General features: G+C 42.5%; 1 protein-coding gene across 2 annotated transcripts in view; it reads right to left on the bottom strand.

The window, feature by feature from the left end:
• Positions 1-24,902, bottom strand: part of DISP2 (dispatched RND transporter family member 2) — a 48,630-nt gene extending 23,728 nt beyond the window's left edge. For both annotated transcript variants that reach the window (XM_075193277.1, XM_075193278.1), the window contains exon 1: positions 24,513-24,902. In XM_075193277.1, the coding sequence (XP_075049378.1) occupies positions 24,513-24,586 (74 nt within the window). In that variant the 5' untranslated portion in view covers positions 24,587-24,902. The remainder of the gene's footprint in view (positions 1-24,512) is intronic.
• Between the last annotated feature and the right edge of the window lie 247 nt (positions 24,903-25,149).

Raw genomic sequence — 25,149 nt, 5'->3', positions numbered from 1 at the left:
TCCTGTCTCTTCATGGAATGTTCAATACTGGCCTTGTTTGGTCTTTTAATAAATATCATTATCATTATTGGCTATTTATATAACGCCACTAATTCTGCAGTGCTGTACAGGGAACTCACTCACATCAGTCCCAGTCCCTAGCAGTATGTTTTTGGAGTGTGGGAGGAATCCTGAGCACCTGGAGGAAACCCACGCACACACAGGGGAAACATACAAACTCACACAGATAAGGCCATCATCAGGAATCAAACTTATGACCCCAGTGCTAACCACTAAGCACTGTGCTGCCCAAAATATAAATAAAAAAATAATACATATATATATATATATATATATATATATATATATATGTGTGTGTGTGTGTGTGTGTGTGTGCATGCAAACAGATGGCTCCTCACACAGGTTTCTGCTGAACCACTTTGACATTTATTTACTTGTCAGGATGGATAAACTTTCTTGGCAGTGTCTTCAACAGTCAAGTCAAGCATATTCACAGATATAAACACAGTCCCATAGCCCTAAATGCTGGCTGTCACAGTTAGGTCCCTAACCGGTCAATGGCCACTTGTAGGCACCAGTCTCCCACACATAGATCAAACCCACATTTTTAAGCTTCCTGTCCGGCATTGCTCTGGCTGATTCCTTAATTGATTAGACCAGGTCCTCCACCTGGTCTTCTGCTGTGTGTGTGTGTGTGTGTGTGTGTGTGTGTGTGTTCAGATTTAACCCTCCTGCACCTTTAGGTGGCAAAGTGTCCTAATTGCCACAATATATATATATATATATATATATATATATATATATATATATATACAACCGTATGAAGGTCTTGTATATCCAGTATCATTATATTTCACACTAGGTTGTACGTTGTCCTATAAAACATACAACATTATTTACATAATATTAAAACATAATATTTAAAAACCATTTAAGGCTGCGTTATTCTGATTGATAATGTCAGATAAGTGTACTAACAACCTTCCAGACACATTTGAAATAATCTAACCAATCTCCTTTTAATAGGGGGGTTGAAATTTTCCATTCTTAAAAGAAAATAGATACATTGAATAAAACAGGTCACACATTGCAACTTTCTGTAAATAAGGGAAAGTTTACTGTTGAAGTATTTCCCTGGATTTCATTTTTTATTTGTAAACACTCTTAGAAGCTATAAATACAACACACATCAAAAATGCACTCTCACTTATATTAATATACACCATTAGTGTGGAATATGCTGTTTCCTTTGTACAATCCATAATCAAAGGCTGCTTGGTAAAAAGAAAGAGAATCTGTGCTGCTTCTTTGGGACGAGTAATTTAATGTCTGTGCGCTGCATTAATTATCATCAATATTAATTAAAGTTGAATTTCAGTACTCACTGTAATTAAAAATGTCTTAGTCTTTTACTATTGGGAAATTAAGACTGTCCCTTGTAGGATGCAGCATTGGTTTAACTGCTAATCCACTGACTTTCTGGCATGATCTGATGAGATAGCTCAGTGCCTGGGAATTTGCATATCTCTGTTAATGAACTGAATAAAAAGATTTCAAGGGAACTAAAGAAATCCAGAAAACTCTGTAATCTATTCCCTCTGCTCTATCCTCAATCACAGTAGACCTTCACATAAGCAGAAAAATCTCAGAGTTATTAGATTTAGTCCTGTAAGGAAAATGTTTTAACATATGATCTCTCAAGAGAATGTACATTGTTTAAACCTTGAGCAGGCAAATATTAATTTTATTAATTTTATAGAGTAGCATACATTAATTATATATAAATGACAGTTCCACCCACCTATACTAAGATACATATCATTTAGGCACTAATATTTGGACTACAAGCTTTGGGCAACCCATCTCTGATTCCAGAGAGCTTACTTTGATTTCCTATCTCTAACTCCAAACCCGCATTCGAATTATTAACCCAAATTTTTCATGGTTACTCCAGTAAGCCCAAAAATCCCCTTGCATTGTAACATGGTTTACCCAGGACAAAAGTTACTCCTTTTTTGCCTTACTTTTCTCTTAATGACACGGACCCTAAAACTTTAATGTGAAGGCTCATTAAATTGTTCAAACGCAACTGGGACCTTGTTGAAGGAATCTTCACTTCTAACAGTCCCTTTCCGATAAAGAAATCAGACTTACTGGTACTCAGCGCCAGATCTGACACATAGCACCAGATGTTCATTAATGGGTCAACCAAAAGAAAAAAACCCAGTGAAATACAGTTCGTAGTCAACTGGTGGTCAATACTGCATCATTGGAGGTCGATTTGTTTTTAGTTTAGGTCTTTGAATAACCACATCATGTCTGATACTTGCCTTGTTCTGCCTTGGCCTAAGCAGACTTTCATAGCCTGTGTACCCAGTGTGGTTTATTCTATTAAAACTGTTTGTACCTTGCTCCTGTTGGAATCCCTCTCTGTAATCGGATTCCAGCACTCCTAGGGGTAAATGTATCAAGCTGCGATTTTTTAAAATCACCGCAAATTGTGAGAGATTTTATGTGCAATATCGCCATATGCATTAACCTGCAATTTTGACTGTACAAAATCCAATCTCTGGCAATTTGTGTCGATTTTAAAACACCTATCCCTCCCATATTGCAGTCAAACTCGCCGGAGATTATACACAAACTCGCCTGGGTTTCAACAGAAACTGAAACTCGCCTGAGATTGAACATAAATAAAAGCATGTGGCTTGAGATATCTGGTCAATGTTAAAATAACAGTAGACACAATGGAAGTTTAAATAAAGCATGCTTTTTGTTGTAGAGGGGCAAAAATGATAATTAATTTTCTTACGAGGACAAAATATTTTATGAATAATTTAGTAGGCCAAATTTAATTAATGATTATATGCAAGGGATTTTTATTTTATTTTATTATATTACAGTGGCTTACTATTTCATCACCAGTAGGGCAATGTTTATATTTTTATGATGTGGCAACACTTAATGTTTCCTGATGGGGACACGATTAAGAGTACATACTTGTGGCACTACAAGCGTCAGCATGCACATGAGCACTTGTAATGTCAAAAGTATGTAGTTTAAATGAAATCCCCATCAGGTAATATTAACATCATGAGGAAAAAATTTGCACCCATCATGTGTAGGTGTCGAATTTGCTCTTGGTAAGGGACATATTTCAAAGTGTATGTGAAAATAAGATGCATCTCAAGGGGAAGGGTTGCTTAACATGCATCTAATGCCCCTTACTATACTATAATGTACTTGCACCTGAGTGCCCCTTATCTGCCTGTTGAAGTGCAAGAGGCTGTAGGTGTTAGATACACGCATCTTAAAAAAGTGGTGCAATTTGGGCATATGGGCAGTGCAACACATTTTATAAAATGTACAAAATTACAATATTCTAAAGCACTTATATCCAACGCTAAATTAATCAAATGCAAATAGGCAGATGCATACGGACGTTGAACAGAAATGCCAGCCACCAATGCCTGTTTTTGTCAGAGGATGATAATGCTCAACCAAAGTAATTAGCCAAAAATGTAAAATCTTATTACAAAGAATACATATTCTTCATTTATATTATTCATATAGCAATTACGTTTGCTGTTTAATAAAGAGAGTAATAGGAATAAATTCATTAAAGTGTCTTATATGATTTGTATGAAAAGAAAAAGCATTATTGAATTAAAAAATAATTTATAAAAAGGAGGGAGCAAATTTATTTTTTGTAGGGGGGGCGTCTGACATGCTAACACCGGCCCTGTGTCTATTTTTGCTATTATATCTATTTATACTAACACATTTTACAGACTGACTTTGACTGCTCGGAGAGCAAATGTTTGCTCAATAAAGAGGTCATTTGCAGAGCTCAAAACATCCACTCTGCAGGGCAAAATCATCTATGGACCTGCCATACACCTCAAGGTTGATAAATGTTCTTGATTTCTGACAAGGTCATGGGTTTACTGAGTAGCAGAAATCTGCATAGACAGATGAAAACCGTTGGGTGGACTGAGGGCATTCCTTGCTCCTAGTTTTGTGGAATAACAAGATTTATTTTGTGGGTGTGAATATTGAAATGAGATTAAGGAGTGGAGAGAGTGCTTTCAGTGTGTTCCCTGCTAGGTAGATGGTCACACAGATAATTCCACTCCACAGAAGGGCGTGAGTTTAGAGCTGTCAGTCTTCGGGTATCATCCTATACTTTCAATGCAACCTGTGCTGTGCCTTCAAGTTACAGAGGAGAAGCAAATTTCTTGGCACACTAATAGATAACAATATTGCATCCCTCTCAATTTAAGCTGTGATTGAGGCAAATGTGTTTAGGATTAAAACTGTAATGTTTATTTTATTGAAAGGGGTGGTACAAATTGTTAGAATGTTGGACTTTGACGTGACATTGTTGCACAGTACACCTATTTTCTTGCCTTGCTGCTGAGAAGGGAGAGTGTTCACGCACCTTAAAGTGCACTGGGTGGACCGTCCAAGAGCACCCATCAAAATGGGTCAAAATCAGTGCAGAATAAAAGCATTTTGCAATGCAAATCGCGGTGTAAAAGAGGCCCACTGTTTAGAGGAATTGACTGTGTAGATCATGTTGTTCTTTGAAAAATGCAGGCTATCTACTTGCTTCTATATACAAATGCAAAAATGTGATTTATTGTATTGAACATCCAGTAGCGTAGAGTGCATTTTTTTGGATAAGTTGTCGCATTAGTGGGTCTCAGCAACACATTTTTAGATGTGACTACTATTAATATGACACCTACGCCCACCCCACAAAAAAGATGGTTTTCTATGTAATGTGCCCATTGCTATTTATATTACAGATTACAGTAGCCATCCAATAAATGCTTTTGGCACGTGAGGTGTTGACATTACGCAAGGAGAATTGACTATTGGTGGCGAATAACACAACAATGTTAGAAGTACCCCGCAAACTACAGTTTTGCAAGTTGGAGGAGGAAAGTGTCACAATATATTTTAGATTTGGATGGAGTTTAACTTCTTGTAATTCAACTGCTTAGCGTCTTCGTCTAGACATGTTTTCAACTGAATATTCAGTTCATAAACTTTGCTGTCTACTACTAATAATTATTGTACTATAGAACACTGCATACAGCTGGCTTATAATAACCTTTTAAATATATTAATTTGTTATGTTTATTTACTTCCTTTATTTACTTCCTTACCTACTAGTCATGCATTCTTGATGATGCAGCAATTTTGCTTACAGGCGTATGCCAACTAGCAAACTCCCCAGAGCGTGTATATTTTTATTAGATTTTACAATCTCTTATTGTAACGAACTCACCTGTCCCCGTTCCAGCGCCGCGATGCTCTCCTCTTCCGTGTCTTGGCAGCGCTGTCACATGACCTGCAGGGTGGGGAATTCAAAAGCTGCAACTACTCTGCTACTAAGCTGCAACTACTACCCTGCTCTGACGCCTGGGCAGCGTCAGAGCAACTTATTCCTGTTCCTGACTTGGCGATCTGTGTGATTCCAGTGTACCAGACCCAGGCTTGTTGACTGCGTTATATCTCTGCTCCAGTGTACCAGACCCAGGCTTGCTGACCACGTTATATCTCTGCTCCAGTGTACCATACCCAGGCTTGCTGACCACGTTATATCTCTGCTCCAGTGTACCAGACCCAGGCTTGTTGACCACATTATATCTCTGCTCCAGTGTACCATACCCAGGCTTGCTGACCACGTTATATCTCTGCTCCAGTGTACCAGACCCAGGCTTGCTGACCACGTTATATCTCTGCTCCAGTGTACCAGACCCAGGCTTGCTGACCACGTTATATTGCTGCTCCAGTGTACCAGACCTCGGCTATTCCTGACTATGTCTCGCTCTGCATTCCCGAATTCTGATCCGGCTATCCGGACCATGGAGTGATTCATATCATCTTCCGGTTTCAGTGTGATCTTGAGCTACCTCTTACATCCTACCTCTAGAGGCAGACCAGTGGACCGCGACCTGTGATCCTCCGCAGCGAAGCCCATCCTGCCTTGCAGCGGTTCTTGGTGAACACCAGGGGGTTTGTTAGACTCCGCACCACTGGCCGGCCAGCGCTGATCTAGAGTAAGGCAAGTACTTCATATTTTATTACCTACATTACTGCATTATTGCACACGTTACATAACTGTTACAGTTTGCTATGACCACAAATATGGATACTTCGGGAGAACATTTGTTGACTTTTGTTGACTTTTCCACAAATCAATGGCCAACATCAACCATTTTGTTCTTACTCTGCTTCAGAGAGATGCACGACTGTCCTCCAAAGAAAATATGTAGCCAGTCTAAATTTCTAAAACCATCAAATGGTAATGTAATAATTCACACCCAAAAGTGTTTTTTTTCAAGTTCAGTGAATTCTAAATCTCTCATTTTCTCTGTATCACTAAATTTTGCACTCGAACAGCGAACAAAAAACTAGCTAGATAAACAAGTTATAATTAAAAGTATATTAGATGAATTCATCATCATTTATTTATTTATAAACTGCCCCTAATTCTCTAGTGCTGTACAGAGAACTCACTGACATCAGTCCCTGCCCCAATAGAGCTTACAGTCCAAATTCCCTAACACACAGACAGAATAAGGTCAATTTGATAGCAGCCAATTGACCTATTAGTATGTTTGGATTGAGGGAAGTAACCGGAGCACCTGGACTAAACCCATGCAAACACAGGGAGAATATAAAAACTCCACACAGATAAGGCCATGGCAGAGAATTGAACTCATGGCTGCAGTCAGTGGTGGGATTCAGCCGGTTCGCCAGAACCGATACCTAATTTTAAGGTCAGTTTGGCGAACCGGTGGCTCCAGACTGAGTCCACCCTCTTCATTGGTGGGGGGAGCAGGGTCCTTTGACAAAAAACAATAAATACTCACCTGTTCGCGGCGTCGTCACTCCTCCTCCCTGCTCTGTCCACACTGAATGTTGGGCGTAACATCATCACGCCCTACGTTCAGTGAGGAGCGGCGCGAAGAGGAGAAAGAAGACAGAAGACAAGAAAAGAGAAGAAAGAAGCCGATAGAAAAGGTAAGTGAAGGTTCGGAAGCAAGGGGGAGCAATAGCAGCCTGGCAGAGTGTGAAGGGTGGCAAAAGCAGAATGGCACAGTGTGAAGAAGGGCAAAAGCAGCATGGCACAGTATGGAGGGGCAAAAGCAGCATGGCACAGTTTGAAGGGGGACCAAAAGCAGCATGACAGAAAGTGAAGAGGGGCAAAAGCAGCATGGCAGAGTGTGAAGAGGGGCAAAAGCAGCATGGCACAGTTTGAAGGGGGACCAAAAGCAGCATGACAGAAAGTGAAGAGGGGCAAAAGCAGCATGGCAAAGTGTGAAGAGGGGCAAAAGAAGCATGGCACAGTTTGAAGGGGGACCAAAAGCAGCATGACAGAAAGTGAAGAGGGGCAAAAGCAGCATGGCAGAGTGTGAAGAGAGGCAAAAGAAGCATGGCACAGTTTGAAGGGGGACCAAAAGCAGCATGACAGAAAGTGAAGAGGGGCAAAAGCAGCATGGCAGAGTGTGAAGAGGGGCAAAAGAAGCATGGCACAGTGAAGGGGGGGGGGGGTAAAAGCAGCATGGCACAGTGTGAAGGGGGAGCAAAAGCAGCATGACAGAGAGTGAAGAGGGGCAAAAGCAGCATGGCAGAGTGTGAAGAGGGGCAAAAGAAGCATGGCACAGTGAAGGGGGGGTAAAAGCAGCATGGCACAGTGTGAAGGGGGAGCAAAAGCAGCATGGCAGAGTGTGAAGAGGGGCAAAAGAAGCATGGCACAGTGAAGGGGGGGTAAAAGCAGCATGGCACAAAACTTTTTCTTATAACATAATCTAGTTTTGTGTACCTCTTTTATTGTTCTTATTTGAGTATTAAATGCATGAAATATTAAACTACCTTTCGGTATATCCTTTTGTATACTTAAAACGGTCATTAGGGCAGAGAATCAGTTGTTAATTTATTTGAATCCCACCACTGGCTGCAGTGCTGTGTGGCAGAAGTGCTAACCACTAACCCACCATGCTGCCATTCATAAGATGAAATGAAAATGTTCCATGACTTTGTAAGTGCACAAAGTTACAGTTCAAGCTTTTTATATAAGGCCTGGAGCTCCAAGGGGGGATGATTATAATCTACAGTGTGGGGGAGGGGAGCCTCTCATTAGTCTTCCTAATGAATAATGAGTGTTGATATCAGCACTCCCTGTGTAGACAGATTTTAGGAACATTTATGGAAATAGTGCTGTAAACCATAGTGAACAATCGTATAATGCCAGTTTTATTAATACAGTTTAGAAAAAGATTTTTTTCGGTTATAACACCTTTATCCTGTGCAGTAGTTTTATATCAGTCATTCAAATTGTAACCAGTCTAGCTGTCGCCTTTCTAGGATACGTAAAAAATGAAAACAAATTTATGATTGGCTGGCTGGGGTTATAGTACTATTACCTTTTCCCCAGATTCCATAAATGTGCCCCATTTTGGGTGATTTACAAATCACAAAATCTGCCCCCGCCCCCCCCAATGCCTCTTTATGTGCGCTAAGGCACTGACTTGTCCACAAAACACAATTCAAGGTGTACTTTCGCTTTGCGGTCTTTGGAAACACCCCATAAGGCATTCTGGGGCTGATTTATTAGGGCACGTCAAACTAATGTATTGGGTGTTTATTTATAAGCTAGTCAATTAATGTCCCCTTTTAGTAATATATCCATTATTGACAAAACATTATTTATTTATTTTTTTAAAAAATTAATTTTTTTCCCTATAAATACATATATTAGGATGTTATGAATGTCTTCTGTATATAAAATACATTTTTACCGTTGCTCCTGATTGCAAACACATGTTATAGCATGCATACACAGCCATCATCACTAGAAATCCTCACTTACACTAGACCTGTAGCTGGTGCAAGTGATATGAAAGAAAAACAGGTACCTTTGAGATGCCCAAAGGTTAAATTGGACGATGCTGCGTGTACTCGAGCTTGGCATCCCTTACTGTACACTGACTGTGAATACGCCCATTCCCTTCTCCGTTATGACCATAAAATCGTAGCCTGTCATAAGGGTCTTTTGCACTCGAATATGAATTGGATGTTGCTGTATTCTCTGGCATATGGTTTGTGTCTGGCCATGTGCACAGTGATTTTACGCAAAATACGGCACATATCGGCATTGTCGTACCATAATGAATCAGGCCCTCTGTGTGTTGTTTTGCAGGGTGATAGAAAAAACTGAAAAGGTGCAGAGTGGGGACAATAAAAACGTCATAAGTTTATTTCTCCTAAAACAGTTTTGTTCTAAAATACTGCTGAGCTTAGTCTCATTTATTGCTTCGTCATGAGAATGAAATAATTTGGGCCTGCCTTTATTACCTTGCCACATTATGTGTCTGAAAATAACTATTATATGGTTGAAGTTCACTTACAAATGCGCTATCACACAGTAGTGCAAATTCTTCCCATTGTAAGAATGAGACTTGATCTTCTGAACCACTTAGGTGGCAGAATATTTAAGGCTTTTTCCGAGAGGAATAGGCGGTGTGCCCACCTTCAAAGCAAGGAATACCTTTGTGATTGTGCATTTTCCATATTCATTTAAATAATCCCATCCCATACAAAATAAAATCTTGTTTTTTCCCTTGAGTGAAAAGTAGGCACAACTGTCCGCTTAATCTGCTCAACTACTCCCATTGGCTGGTGCAAATTTCTGCACCCTACAAGTGCCGCTACCTTGGCCTGCAGTTATAGACTCTTTCCTGTACAACTAGGTGCACTGATGTAGGCACGCAATATCACAAAAGAGCATTTGTGCTGCAATGTTTCATTTTTGCAGTCCGTGAATGTCCTTTATTGTGTTTTATGTTGAATGAGCTTCCTTTTTAAAATTGGAGGATGGAAAAAACAAAGCCTACAACCATATTTAAAGCCTGCCTGGCAACAATTTTACTTGGCTCATTTACTAAGATATGCTTGACAAGTGTAATTAGGATCCTTCCTCTGTACATGGGTAAAAATAGCTCTCATGGGGAAGATGTTTAGTACTGAATTAGACTTTTAATTACCAGTTTGATTTGTAGAACAGTTTTGGTGATTTTTGTCATTAGCAATGTATGAAAGAATATAAGAATTGATGGAAAAAGTAGCTGTTGCAATATCTAAATTCTGTTCACAAATGTTAGTCTTCAAGTTACACTACCACTTAGTAAAAGAAAATCCTACGGTGCCCCTCCCCCACACAGGGGCCTCTCCGTGCAGGCGTTTTCCCGTGGCTCCCCCGCTAAAAAACTCGTGGGAGTTGGTGGGGTGTGAGCGGGAGGACCATTCATAAGCTGCAATCAAGAGTTTGCAGCTAGTGATTGGTCCTCTCACTCACACACCCACTCTGCCACCATTTAAATGTGGCTAGCAAAATTAATGTGTCTCCATGGCTGTAGCTAGGTTGCACCTTAAGAATAAAAAAAACTTTAGTTGTGATGCATGCACCAAAATAACATGATAAATATTTTTTTTTAAGGTATGGGGGATTGGGAGATTCTAAGTGTAAATGTATTGTGTGAGCTATCACGGAGAGAACATGGATTTTCACAGGAACCTTCCATCCTTATTTATGCCAAATGCCACATCACAATTTTGTTATTTGCATAGCATATCTATATTAAACACGCACTATTATTGTGTATATGGATCCTGCCGAAGTACAGGCAGCAAACAAACTTTGTGCGTTAAGTGTAGTTTGAATTAAAGGGCTCCATCGGTGCTGTCATAATGCAGTTTCTTTCTTTTATGTGCACAATATTTCTTGACTAGGGTAGATTCTGTGCACCTGTATCCACCTCCCCCTCTCCAAACACACCAGTGGAACAACACTATCATGTTTTATACACACAAAGTGCATAGACCTACATTTCCCATGGGGAGGAGTGATACATACAGTGGCACACTGCATTGGTTCACTACTTTAAAGGACTGACACAGAAATATGTCATGTGGTACATTTAAGGCTTCAGATGGACCAACCTTGAGATACAGAATGGGTTTAGTGCAGGCCTGGCCAACCTGTGGCTCTCCAGGTGTGATAAAACTACATACCCCAGCATGCTTTTTTTAGTAAATAGGCAGCTGATATCTTGCAGGGCATGATGGGACTTGTAGTTCCACAACATCTGGAGAGTCACAGGTTGGTCAGGCCTAGTTTAATGTATTGCAGCATATTGATGCCATCTAAAAAAGCAGCCAAGTGATCATATGAACTCAGACTATAATCCACATAAAGGTAACAGTTTTTGCCTTCACATCTCTGCTAGCTTGTTGCTAGACACTTTTTATCCCACATATACAGCAATTATCTATAAACAGACTTTTTCAGTACTATTTTTGCACAGCACATTCAGATCAGTATTTGGACCTGATATTGCTTGAATATTTGTGTTTTATTTGTGGGCATGTTTTCATGAAATTAATATTTTAGTTTTTTACATAAATTGGTATAAACAGGTATGCTTATTACATGTGGTTATTCTATTCAATTGACTAATAAGATTAAAGGTAACAAAGCAATCCACATGTAAGCATGGTGAATATACTGCAATTCAAAAACTAAGAGGCACTAAATCTGATAATCATTGCTACTTTTGGATCCAGGTTCCACTAAATTAACTAGTGCTTGTTAAATGACAAACCAAATAAAATATCATTTCATTATTTAGAGGTTTCCATAGTTATAAGATAGTAAAAATAAATTCTTAAAAATAATAGTTTGACCATTAAATACTTCTTTTCCTGAACGCCTTTGTGATCGACTGTGCTCCCAACTGTTTGATAAAATGATCTGTCTCACCCAGCATACCAGCCATGTCTTTAACAACACAACATTCTGGTCTTGGCTACACTATGGTACTGGGTCAGCGGTGCTGGGCTGCACAGCGAATGGTGGAGTCGTCAATGAGATCATTAGGTTGATCAAATTGTTTTTGTTTTTTTGCTTTGGGAGCATTCATGAATATGGGCTAGTATGCTTTGTATGCCAGGGATGTGTTTTTTAGTCCCAAACAAGCTTTGCTTTGCTTAAATGTTAGACTTTTAAAGCTACAATGTTGTTTATGCTCTTTGCTATACACAACAGTGCAGCTAAGAAATGTCCTAATTTGCCCCTGACCAGCTGATCTGACACTACCATTGTTTCTAATTTTTTATTTGCTTTGCAAATACATCGGTAATGCCTAAAATAATATTTTTTTAATCAAAGTCTGAATGCCATTCAAGTACAAATTCATTTGTCATGTGTTTTTACTAGTGATTTTAATAGCATTAAAAATGCTACAAAAAGTCAGTGGCTATGTGTCAACAAAGCAAAAGAATGCAAACATTCAGTGTGAATTAATATTTTAAATTGAGGAATGAGCATTGACAGGAAGCATATGGATCTATGTATTGTTTATCTGCAGCCTGAATAGCAGAGTCACACTGTTCTTCCCATTGTGCATTTACAGTGGGACATATAAAAAGTTCAATGGATCTACAAATGGGGAAACATGGAAGGGGGATTGATAGGCTCATGCCTGTGTTTATTTACTTTGCGATCTGAGTAAGGTGAGGTACAGTGTAAGGCTGGGTACACACTGCAGAAAATTTCTTCTGATGCGATATCGTTAACGATTTTACCAATGACTGAAAAAAATGGGTCCCGATCAGCATGCCGATTCTTATGTACACACTAAACACATTCTACAAGATTTACCTTCAGACCTGTGCTCATCATCTGTCATAATTATCAGCTGAAAAGATTGTGACTCTGCACACTGCATAAAGATCTATAGATTGTAAGCTTGCGAGCAGGGTTCTCTTACCTCTCTGTCTGTATGTATTACCCAGTATTGTCTTATGAATGTTTGTTCCCAATTGTAAAGTGCTACGAAATCTGCTGGCGCTATATAAATAAATGTTGATGACGATGATGATGATGATGGACACTGCCGGTCGTGAGTACAATCACACTGCAGAATTGGAACGACATCCTTTCATCGTTGAATGAGATTTTTAGTCCAGTTTAAAAAACAAATCAAACTTTACAATGAACTTTGGAACGATAATTGTTCATTATTGGAGTGTACACAGTAATGTGATATCGGACCGAACGGTTGTTTATCGTGTGATTGGCCTGATAATCAGCTGAAAAACCTATAGTGTGTACCCAGCCTTAGCCAGTAGATCAGATGTAGATTTAATTTGCTTGTAGTAAATAAAAACCTTGTATATGTTAGGAACCCCCTCCAGCCGGCACAACACAACCCGGAATCTACTCTGCCAGTCAGGTGTTCACTCGAGCCCCTGATGGTGGGGACAGACTGGGCTGCAGACTGACAGAGGGTCGTGAAGTGTGTAGCGGCTGGGGAGAACCCAAGCAAGCAGAGTGGAATCCAAGCAGAGGTCAGGGGCCGGCAGCAGACAACAGTACCAGAATACAAGCTGAGGTCAAAGGGTCACGAGCAGACAGGGAGGTCGATATTCAAGCCAGAGGTCAGGGTCACGAGATTCACAAGCAAAGTCCAAATCCAAGCCATGGGTCATACATGGGTAAACAACAGCAGGTCCAATAGACAGGAACAGGGCAGAGAGCAGGTACAGCAGACTGGATACAGAGACTATAACCGGCAATGAGGCAGCAGACCTCATTGCCTTAAATACAAATACAGACCAATCAGGAGTAGGATACACTGCTGCAGACTAATTGCCCATACAGAGCAGGGCCAATCAGGGCTTGTCCCTGAAATACACAGATGCAGGCTAATGCCTGTAAATCAGACCTCAGATTAATCAGCCCACAGGCTGCCTGTCATGCGCATGCGCCCGCCTACCGCCGGGACGCAGCGCTATAGTAGAGGCGTTCGGCCGTTGCCATGGTGATGGCCGGGCAGGAATAGGAAATGACGTCCCGGTCATCAAGGTGACGGCCGGGACGCCAGGGGGAGCCAGAAGCGAGCCGCTGCGGCTGTGAGTACCGCCGCGGCTCGTGACAGTACCCCCCCCTTAAGAGGGGTTAAGGAACCCCGACAGCCAGGTTTTTTTGGAAATTTCCTGAAGAACTCCTTCAGTTGTTTAGGAGAATGGAGTTGTCTCCGTGGAATCCAAGACTGTTCTTCTAACCCATGATTCCTCCACTGCACTAGGAAGTGCACCTGACCTTGCACTTTTTTGGAATCCAAGATCTTCTGAACAACGTATCTTGGTGATCTGTTTGAATTTCTCTCAGGCAAATTTGAAGACTGGATTTGACTAGGATATAATACCGGCTTCAATAGAGAACAATGAAATGTGTTGGGAATTCTCAACGAGCCCGGAATTCTTAACCTAAATGCGACAGGATTCACCTGCTTGATGATAAGGAACGGACCGATGAACTTAGGGCCCAACTTTTTACAAGGCTGTCTGAGCTTAATGTTTTTTGTAGACAGCCACACTCTCTGGCCCACCTTGAAGGAGCAGATGGTACGGTGACGATTCAAAAATTTTTTTGCGACAAATGAAGCTTGTTTCAGAGATGCCTGTACTTTCCTCCAGATAACTCTGAGATCTCTTGCAGTGGAATGGATCTCCTGGACACCAACTGGGTTGAGCGAATACAAGGAGTTCAGATCTGGGGTGAAAACCATAATTGCAGAAAAACTGAGAAGTTTTAGTAGATGAATGACAGGAATTATTACAGGCAAATTCCGCCCAGGATAACAAGGAAGACCAATTATCATGGAACTCCGATGTGTAGCATCGTAAAAACTTCTCTAAGGACTGGTTAACCCTTTCGGTTTGCCCATTTGACTGAGGGTGGTATGCGGATGATAAACTAACCTTGATTCCGAGAAGGGTACAGAAAGATCTCCAGAATTGCGCTATGAACTGAGAACCCCGATCGGAAACGATGTCAGTAGGGAGTCCATGGAGCCGGAAAATATGTTGAATGAATAAGACGGCCAAATCCCGAGCATTAGGCAGTTTGGTTAAGGGAACAAAATGTGACATCTTGCTGAACCGGTCTACCACGACCCAAATGGTATTGTGTCCCGCAGAAGGTGGTAGATCCACTATAAAGTCCATGGACAAGTGGGTCCATGGTTTTGCAGGTGGTGCCAAAGGAACTAACTGGCCTACTGGGCGGATCCTAGGAACTTTGTTTCTGGCACAAACCTCACATGAGAGGACATGACTCTTGACGTCAGCAGACATGGATGGCCACCAGACTGTACAGGAAAGGATTTCTAACGTCTTGTAAATTCCAGGGTGTCCCGCAACCCTACTGTTATGCGCCTCAGCAATAACCGCCTTCCTTAGATGGACTGGAACAAAGAGACGTCGCTCCGGAGTAGTATCAGGGGCTAATTTCTGGAATCTCTGAAGTGTGATACTCAGATCTTGGGTTAACCCGGCAAGGATTACAGAAGGAGGAATAATCGGCTCTGGGATACTGACTGGAACGTGGTGTGCCGAGAAACTTCTGGACAGGGCATCTGCCCATACATTTTTGGAACCTGGTCGGTAGGTGATCAGGAAATAAAACCGGGTAAAGAATAGCGCCCACCGGGCCTGTCTGGGATTTAAACGTTTGGCTGACTGTATATATTGTAAGTTCTTGTGGTCGGTAATGACAGAGATCTGATGTGAAGCACCCTCCAACCAATGCCGCCACTCCTCGAAGGCCCATTTGATTGCCAATAGTTCTCTATTACCGACATCATAGTTGGCTTCCGCTGAAGAGAACTGACGGGAGAAATAAGCACATGGGTGCAGACGATTAGTATGAGGATCCTTCTGCGATAGGATGGCACCGGCACCGATGTCCGAGGCGTCGACCTCAAGAACAAATGTTCTAGCTGGGTCCGGATGTCTAAGGACCTGAGCGGAGACAAAGGCCCTTTTCAGGCTTTCGAATGAGGCTACTGCTTGGGACGACCAATTAGTTGGATCCATTCCTTTACGGGTCAGAGCGACAATGGGAGCCACAATGTCAGCAAAGTTGTGAATGAATCTCCTATAATATTTGGAGAAGCCCAGGAACCTCTGCACCGCCTTAAGATTGTTGGCTTGCACCCAATCCAAAATAGCCTGGACCTTAGCTGGATCCATGGAGAATCCCTCAGAAGAGATTACGTAGCCTAAAAAGGATACCCTCTGCACCTCAAACTCACAGTTTTCCAACTTAGCGTAAAGGTGGTTCTCTCGCAATTTTTGTAGAACTTGTTTGACGTGAGTCTGATGGGCGGGCAAAGATCTGGAATAGATAAGGATATCATCTAAATAGACGACCACGAAACAACCAAGGAATTCCCGAAGAACTTCATTGATCAAGTCCTGGAACACTGCAGGTGCATTACTAAGGCCAAACGGCATGACCAGATACTCGTAGTGGCCAGAGTGCTTATTGAATGCCGTCTTCCACTCATCTCCTTCCTTGATACGGATGAGATTATACGCTCCACGAAGGTCGATTTTTGTGAAGACAGTAGCCCCTCTCAATTGATCAAATAATACGGAAATGAGCGGGAGAGGATAGGTGTTCTTAATTGTGATAAGATTCAATCCCCGGTAATCTATACAGGGTCTTAGCCCTCCATCCTTTTTGGATACAAAGAAGCATCCTGCTCCTACGGGAGATTTAGATGGCCTGATAAAGCCTTTCTCCAGATTTTCATCGATGTATTCCTGCATGGATTTGGTCTCGGGAACAGAGAGGGAATACAGACGTCCCTTAGGTAACTTGGAACCAGGAATAAGCTCGATGGCACAGTCAAAGTCACGGTGCGGTGGTAAGGTATCAGCAGCCTTCTTAGAGAACACATCCCAGAATTCATGATATTGTGAGGGAAGCTGCTCCGGAATAGACTGAATCATACGCAGAGGCAGTGACAAGCAAGACTGTGTGCAATAAGAACTCCACTGAACAATCTCTCCCTTCATCCAGTCCATGACAGGGTTATGACGGGAGAGCCATGGGTGGCCCAGGATCAAGGGAACCGATGAACAATAGATCAGGAAGAAGGTGATTGATTCAGAATGGAGAGCTCCGATCTTCAACTGTAGTGGTGAGGTCTCCCAGGAAATCTTGCCAACAGGCAACGGACTTCCGTCTAAGCCACAGACAGTAATAGCAGATTTGAGTTTTACCATCGGAATTCCGGCAGAGCGGGCAAACCCGATATCAAGGAAGTTGCCTGCAGCTCCGCTATCAATGAAGGCCGACAGGTCCACAGAGCGAGCACTGAAGGTGACTTGTGCGGGAATAAGGACAGCATTCTTTTGGGAAACAATTTGGAAGCCTAAATGAACCTTTTCCAGACATGCTCCTTTTTCAGGTTTGTATGGACAGGAGCAGGAGAAGTGGCCTTTATTGCCACAATAGAGACATAGACCTTGTAACCGTCTCTTAACCCTTTCCTCAGGAGGGAGGTAAAACGCCCCCGACTGCGTAGGCTTCTCAACAGCCGTGGAGGCTGGAATAACTGCAGATGAAAAAGAAGATGACTCTTTCTCAGTCCTCCTCTCCTTGATTCTCCTGTGAATTTTAATAGCAAGCTGCATAAGGCTCTCCAATGAGGCGGGGGAAGGATACTGCACAAGTGAATCCTTAACCTCTTCTGACAGTCCTAGGCGAAACTGGCTGCGTAACGCTGGATCGTTCCACTCACTGTCAGGCGACCATCTGCGGAATTCAACGCAGTATTCTTCTGCTGAACACTGACCTTGCTTTAAGGCCCGTATGTGAACCTCGGCGGAGGCAACTCGATCTGGGTCATCGTAGAGGAGGCCCAATGCACTAAAGAAAGAGTCCAATGATTGCATAATAGAACTCGACTGTGGTAGGGTGAAAGCCCAGGACTGGGGGTCACCCTGCAGGAGTGAGATGACAATTCCAACTCTCTGCTGTTCTGAACCAGAAGACCGAGGTTTCAGCCGAAAATAGAGCTTGCAGCTTTCTTTAAAATTCCGGAACAGGGCTCTGACTCCGGAGAACCGGTCCAGCAAATTTAACTTGGGTTCATCAACCGAACCAGAAATGGGCAGTGTAATCTGAGGAACCTCGCCAGAGGAGGACAAACGCTGGGACAGTTCCCGGATCATCTGGTAGAGGGTCTCAACATGACCCGCCAGGGCTTGAAGAGGAGACGATTTGGTTTCGTTTTCCTCCATACCAACTTCGTCTCCGGAACGTGTTTGGCCGGTTATAATGATAGGAACCCCTCCAGCCGTCACAACACAACCCGGAATCTACTCTGCCAGTCAGGTGTTCACTGGAGCCCCTGATGGTGGTGACAGACTGGGCTGCAGACTGACAGAGGGTCGTGAAGTGTATACCGGCTGGGGAGAACCCAAGCAAGCGGAGTGGAATCCAAGCAGAGGTCAGGGGCTGGCAGCAGACAACAGTACCAAAATGCAAGCTGAGGTCAAAGGGTCACGAGCAGGCAGGAAGGTCGATATTCAAGCCAGAGGTCAGGGTCACGAGATTCACAAGCAAAGTCCAAATCCAAGCCAGGGGTCATACACGGGTAAACAACAGCAGGTCCAATAGACAGGAACAGGGCAGAGAGCAGGTACAGCAGAATGGATACAGAGACTATAACCGGCAATGAGGCAGCAGACCTCATTGCCTTAAATACAAATACAGACCAATCAGGAGTAGGATACACTGCTGCAGACTAATTGCCCATACAGAGCAGGGCCAATCAGGGCTTGTCCCTGAAATACACAGATGCAGGCTAATGCCTGTAAATCAGACCTCAGATTAATCAGCCCACAGGCTGCCTGTCATGCGCATGCGCCCGCCTACCACCGGGACGCAGCGCTATAGTAGAGGCGTCCGGCCGTTGCCATGGTGACGGCCGGGCAGGAATAGGAAATGACGTCCCGGTCATCAAGGTGACGGCCGGGACGCCAGGGGGAGCCAGAAGCGAGCCGCTGCGGCTGTGAGTACCGCCGCGGCTCGTGACAGTACCCCCCCCTTAAGAGGGGTTAAGGAACCCCGACAGCCAGGTTTTTTTGGAAATTTCCTGAAGAACTCCTTCAGTTGTTTAGGAGAATGGAGTTGTCTCCGTGGAATCCAAGACTGTTCTTCTAACCCATGATTTCTCCACTGCACTAGGAAGTGCACCTGACCTTGCACTTTTTTGGAATCCAAGATCTTCTGAACAACGTATCTTGGTGATCTGTTTGAATTTCTCTCAGGCAAATTTGAAGACTGGATTTGACTAGGATATAATACCGGCTTCAATAGAGAACAATGAAATGTGTTGGGAATTCTCAACGAGCCCGGAATTCTTAACTTAAATGCGACAGGATTCACCTGCTTGATGATAAGGAACGGACCGATGAACTTAGGGCCCAACTTTTTACAAGGCTGTTTGAGCTTAATGTTTTTTGTAGACAGCCACACTCTCTGGCCCACCTTGAAGGAGCAGATGGTACGGTGATGATTCGAATTTTTTTTGCGACAAATGAAGCTTGTTTCAGAGATGCCTGTACTTTCCTCCAGATAACTCTGAGATCTCTTGCAGTGGAACGGATCTCCTGGACACCAACTGGGTTGAGCGAATACAAGGAGTTAGATCTGGGGTGAAAACCATAATTGCAGAAAAACTGAGAAGTTTTAGTAGATGAATGACAGGAATTATTACAGGCAAATTCCGCCCAGGGTAACAAGGAAGACCAATTATCATGGAACTCCGATGTGTAGCATCGTAAAAACTTCTCTAAGGACTGGTTAACCCTTTCGGTTTGCCCATTTGACTGAGGGTGGTATGCGGATGATAAACTAATCTTGATTCCGAGAAGGGTACAGAAAGATCTCCAGAATTGCGCTATGAACTGAGAACCCCGATCGGAAACGATGTCAGTAGGGAGTCCATGGAGCCGGAAAATATGTTGAATGAATAAGACGGCCAAATCCCGAGAAGTATCCCGGCTTGTCTCTGAAATACACAGATGCAGGCTAATGCTTGTAAATCAGACCTCAGATTATTCATCCCACAGGCTGCCTGTCATGCGCATGCGCCCGCCTACCGCCGGGACGCAGCGCTATAGTAGAGGCGTCCGGCCGTTGCCATGGTGACGGCCGGGCAGGAATAGGAAATGACGTCCCGGTCGTCAATGTGACGGCCGGGACGCCAGGGGGAGCCAGAAGCGAGCCGCGGCGGCTGTGAGTACCGCCGCGGCTCGTGACAGTATATAAATTATACTGTATAATTGCACTCCGTAGAAGTTCAGGCAAGGTTTACAAATGTTATACATGGATGCTACAATATAATGGCTAACTAATTCCTTTGTGGCGTCATGTATATACAATGTTTGATGTACAGTGGTCACTGAAGGTTATTTGCTAACATTGCTTTATGCAAATTTACTCTAAACCATAGAAACCAATCAGCAATTCGCTTTTATCTGTTTAGTGCAAATTAGAAATGAAGCAAATGTCTGATTGGTTGCTACAATTTAGTGCTCATTTTAGCCTTTGATGATATGAATTCCTTTTCATATCATCAAAAGTAATGATGTGACTGAGAAAATGTCTGACAATATATAGAATATGGTAACAGTAATATGTATTTAAATTATACTCTACACCAGGGGTCGGCAACCCCCGGCACGCAGCCCCTTGAGTCCTGGTACGCCGTCCGACTGTTCTAAATGACAGCCGGAGAAGAGCTGAACTGTTGCGCAAGCGCAGCAGTTCAGCCCTTCTCCGGCTGTCATTCCTTCCCCAACACTGAACTGCTGCACAAGCGCAACAGCTCAGCACTTCTCCGTCTGTCATTTATTAAAAATGACAGCCGGAGAAGAGCTGAACTGCTGTGCCTGCGCAGCAGTTCAGTGTCAGCAGCGCAGTTCCTCCCAAGCACCTTTGCGGACCGTTTCACTGCTAGAAGAGGTAAGTATAAAATTATATAATTTTTTATTAATTTATTAGTGTCCTAAAACATTTTTTTTATCCAATTCTGAGGCCATAAGAGTCAATGGGGACATTACTGTGGCATAAAATGTATTGGGAGCAACTGTGGCATACTATGTGTTTCTGGGGGCAACTGTGGCATATTATGTGTTTCTGGGGCAACTGTGGCATACTATGTGTTTCTGGGGGCAACAGTGGCATATTATGTGTTTCTGGGGGCAACTGTGGCATATTATGTGTTTCTGGGGGCAACTGTGGCATACTATGTGTTTCTGGGGGCAACTGTAGCATACTATGTGTTTCTGGAGGCAACTGTGGCATACTATGTGTTTCTGGGGGCAACTGTGGCATACTATGTGTTTCGGGGGCAACTGTGGCATATTATGTGTTGCTGGGGGCAACTGTGGCATACTATGTGTTTCTGGGGGCAACTGTGGCATACTATGTGTTTCTGGGGGCAACTGTGGCATATTATGTGTTTCTGGGGGCAACTGTGGCATATTATGTGTTTCTGGGGGCAACTGTGGCATACTATGTGTTTCTGGGGCAACTGTGGCATACTATGTGTTTCGGGGGCAACTGTGGCATATTATGTGTTTCTGGGGGCAACTGTGGCATACTATGTGTTTCTGGGGGCAACTATGGCATATTATGTGTTTCTGGGGGCAACTGTGGCATATTATGTGTTTCTGGGGGCAACTGTGGGATATTATGTGTTTCTGGGGGCAACTGTGGCATATTATGTGTTTCTGGGAGCAACTGTGAAATACTATGAATTTCTGGGGGAACTGTGACATACTATGTATTTATGGGGGCAACTGTGGCAAAGTATGAATTGGGGGCACAACTGTGTGGCATAAGATGAATTGGGGGCACAATTATGAGGTATGATGTGAACTGGGGCACTACTGTGCGGCATAACATTTTTTTTTACTGGTCCCTTACTGTTAATATGATATTAGCCTCATAAAATGAGAGATAATTATATATATATATATATATATATAGCCGCCGAGAGGGGAGGGGGCGGCTACAAATTGCCTGGGCCTGCTTGGTGGCCCGAGTCCCCTCTGGAGACCTAATTTTGAAAAAAGAAATAATATTTTAAAAGTACTTTTTAAAAAAAAAATGTATTGAGTGCAGGGGGGGATCGGTAGTAGCTAAATCCCCTTCAGCTCAGGTATCTTCAGACGCCAGGTCATGTGACTGCAGTGGTTACATGGTACTCGGCGGGCTGCTGGATATCTTCCCATGCTGTCCAGTGGAGAATAAGGTAAGAAGAAGGTGTGATCGAGAGGGGCATGTGTCACTAAAGGTGATGGGCAGAGGGGGGGCAAGTGTGATTAAAGCATGTGGGCAGAGGGAGGCACGTGTGATTAAAGCATGTGGGCACAGGGGACATATGTGAGCAAAGCTGCTGAGCAAGGGGGCATTGTTCTGTAAGAGGGTGGCCTGGTGCTTTTCACCTGCTAGACATGCCCCCAATGATGTACTGCCACACCCCCAATTGTACGACCACTCGCATGGTAAAAAGCGACGGCACATCATTTTTTTCACTATGCTTAACTATAAGGGAGGACCCATGGAGTTGCTGTACTGGGGCCATGAATTTCTCTAGGCAGCTCTGTATGTATGTATGTATGTGTGTGTGTGTGTGTGTATATATATATATACACACACACACAACTGGCACACCTGGGCTTGACTAGATTTTAGCCGGCACTCCGATAGAAAAAGGTTGCCAACCCCTGCTCTATACTATGCAGAAGTTATTTGTGTAGATGCAATATGTTGTACATGAGAAGAAAGATTAAAGCTGCACTACCACCTAGGAAAGGAACAATATGGCTCCATCCCCTCCCTGCAGCTGCCATTGTTCCCCGGACCCTTGGTTAGTTTCAGAGCTCCAGCTAAAAACCAAGGCTGTGTGACATTTCAGAGGGCGTGTGAGCAGGTGAACCAATGTATTGCAATATTGTACACAGCGGCTTCCTATTGACTCTTCTGCTCACACTTCCTATTGACTCTTCTGCTCACACAGCCATTCTGGAGCCATTTTAAAGTGTAGAACAAACATTTTCTCCACTTAAGATAGTAATTCGAGTTTAATTATTGAACTGGTTACAGCAGTTAGAGGACTGACCTGCTTTTAAAATCTACAAAACATAACAGTCATTTACAGCGTAGTACCACTGTTAAAAATTCTGTAGCTTAACACTGATGACTTAGCACTGATAACGTGCTAAGTCATTTAAATCATTCATAATATGAAGATACACAGTTTATTGATTAACAGAATTTTTAAATGTAAAAGTTATGCTATCTTTTCAGGACAAAATGTTCACTTATAATATGCTTCTTACAATAACATTTTGTCAAAAGCAGTGTCTGAATAATTTTTTAATCAGTCCTAATAAACATGAAAGTTTGAATTCAATATGTTTATTAGCTTGTAAAATTGTATAATTTTTATTTGTGAATGTATGCTTTTTAAACAAGAAAACATTTTATTGCGGTGCCTTGTATTGCTTTGTAATATAAAAGATACTGTATGTATGTCATGCTATAACTTGCGTGATAAGGGCTTATGCACAGGTGTTGAAAAGCAACGCCAGTGAAAAGCATAGACCTTGTACTTTGTCCTCGTTTTAACAGAACATTGACTAACACGTCTCAAAGCTTCTCTGCTGCATAGTGCATGCACTTAATAAGTGTTCCCATAGACCTCCATTGCATTTTACAGAGGTTTAACGCTTTGGGCAACATTTAAATTTATGCAAAGTGAAGTTTTGTCAGAAAGTGCGTGTGTATGGGTCTAGTTACATATATTTTGCTGACCAATAGCGTTATACCACGCTTAACAATCTTTCAGAATTAGCTTTAAGCTGTTTTCAATAAACACCTGTGTGTACAAGGCCTTAGATAAATATTGGCTTACAGATTGTCACATGACTGCGTTAAGTTGAAATAGGTGTTGGTTTTACACAAAGCCAATTATAAACTGACCTGAAAAGATTATTTGTCGTTTTAGATTTTTATGCTGTATTATTTGGATACAGACATTGCTTGACTACACTGAAAGAGATTCACGCCAAACTATTACATGTTTATTTATTTTACAGCTGTTTTTAACTTTATATGTCTTTACAAGTGATATGATTAGGGAACAGAATACAATAAGATCATATACAAACATAAATTTGGTATTAATGTACATGTGAGATGTGGGCTAAGATCTGAAATGTATGGATAGAAGCAATAATAATACATTATCCATTTGATATAGTGAATGGAAAAATAAACAGTTAATGTAATGTAGATGAAACAAATGGTCAATAAACCACAGCAAGTTTGAGAAATGAATAAAATGATTACATATGACAGATAATAAGGGTGGTAGAGAGTGGCACTGATGGAAGAAAGAGTTTTATTGATAAACACACTTGGAGGAACAGAAGACATTGATGAATGACAGTCCAGTAAATGGAGGAAATATGGTAAGAGAACAGGCATGGTAGTGTATAACAAGGATCAGAGCTTGCAGATGGTGAATCATGCAGAATTTGGGGTAAACTGCTCTTGCTACCTGCGTTCCTGCTTTTGGCTGTCTCCCACACAGCTGCCACCAGCATGTTCTCTCAGGCAATGGCGTCTGTCCATATGGTTCCCAAGAAGGCTGAAATTCAAGATTGTGTAACCTCAGAATTGATTTGACATTTGGCAGATTTCAGTGTTCAAAGAGCTCAGACCAAGTGCAGTAGCTTCCAGTACTGCTTTGAATGCCCTATATCCTTTAGTAATCCTGATTGCTTTCCAGAGGATAATGTTGATGGATGCTGTCCAGCTTCAGTGGTGCTGAAGTGCTATTCAGCATTCTATGTGTAGGATGGAGTGCTGCTGACTTCTGTGCTGTTGGTCCCTATCATCCATTCTGTGTGCATGCGCAATATGAGCTGTTTAGCCACCCTGTTACTAAACCAATGCTTGAACACAAAGGGAGGAGAATTTGGCTTGAAGAACGCAGTCACCATGCTAACACAGAGACAGAGCTGGAGCCTATCAGACAGAGGGAGTGAGGTGATGCACAGCAGGGACACTCCACCAATAACACAGAGACAGTCAGTTGCAGTGAGGTGGAGTTACAGCCGTCACATAGAAGGCAGGGATGAAAGCAGCATTCAGAGGAGATGAGGCTGGTACAGATGTACCTATCCTTATGCCAT

This window comes from Mixophyes fleayi, chromosome 12, assembly GCF_038048845.1.
Source record: "Mixophyes fleayi isolate aMixFle1 chromosome 12, aMixFle1.hap1, whole genome shotgun sequence".
NCBI lineage: Eukaryota > Metazoa > Chordata > Amphibia > Anura > Limnodynastidae > Mixophyes > Mixophyes fleayi.
The sequence above is the reverse complement of the archived record's forward strand: the minus strand, read 5'-3'. Positions and strand labels throughout refer to the sequence as shown.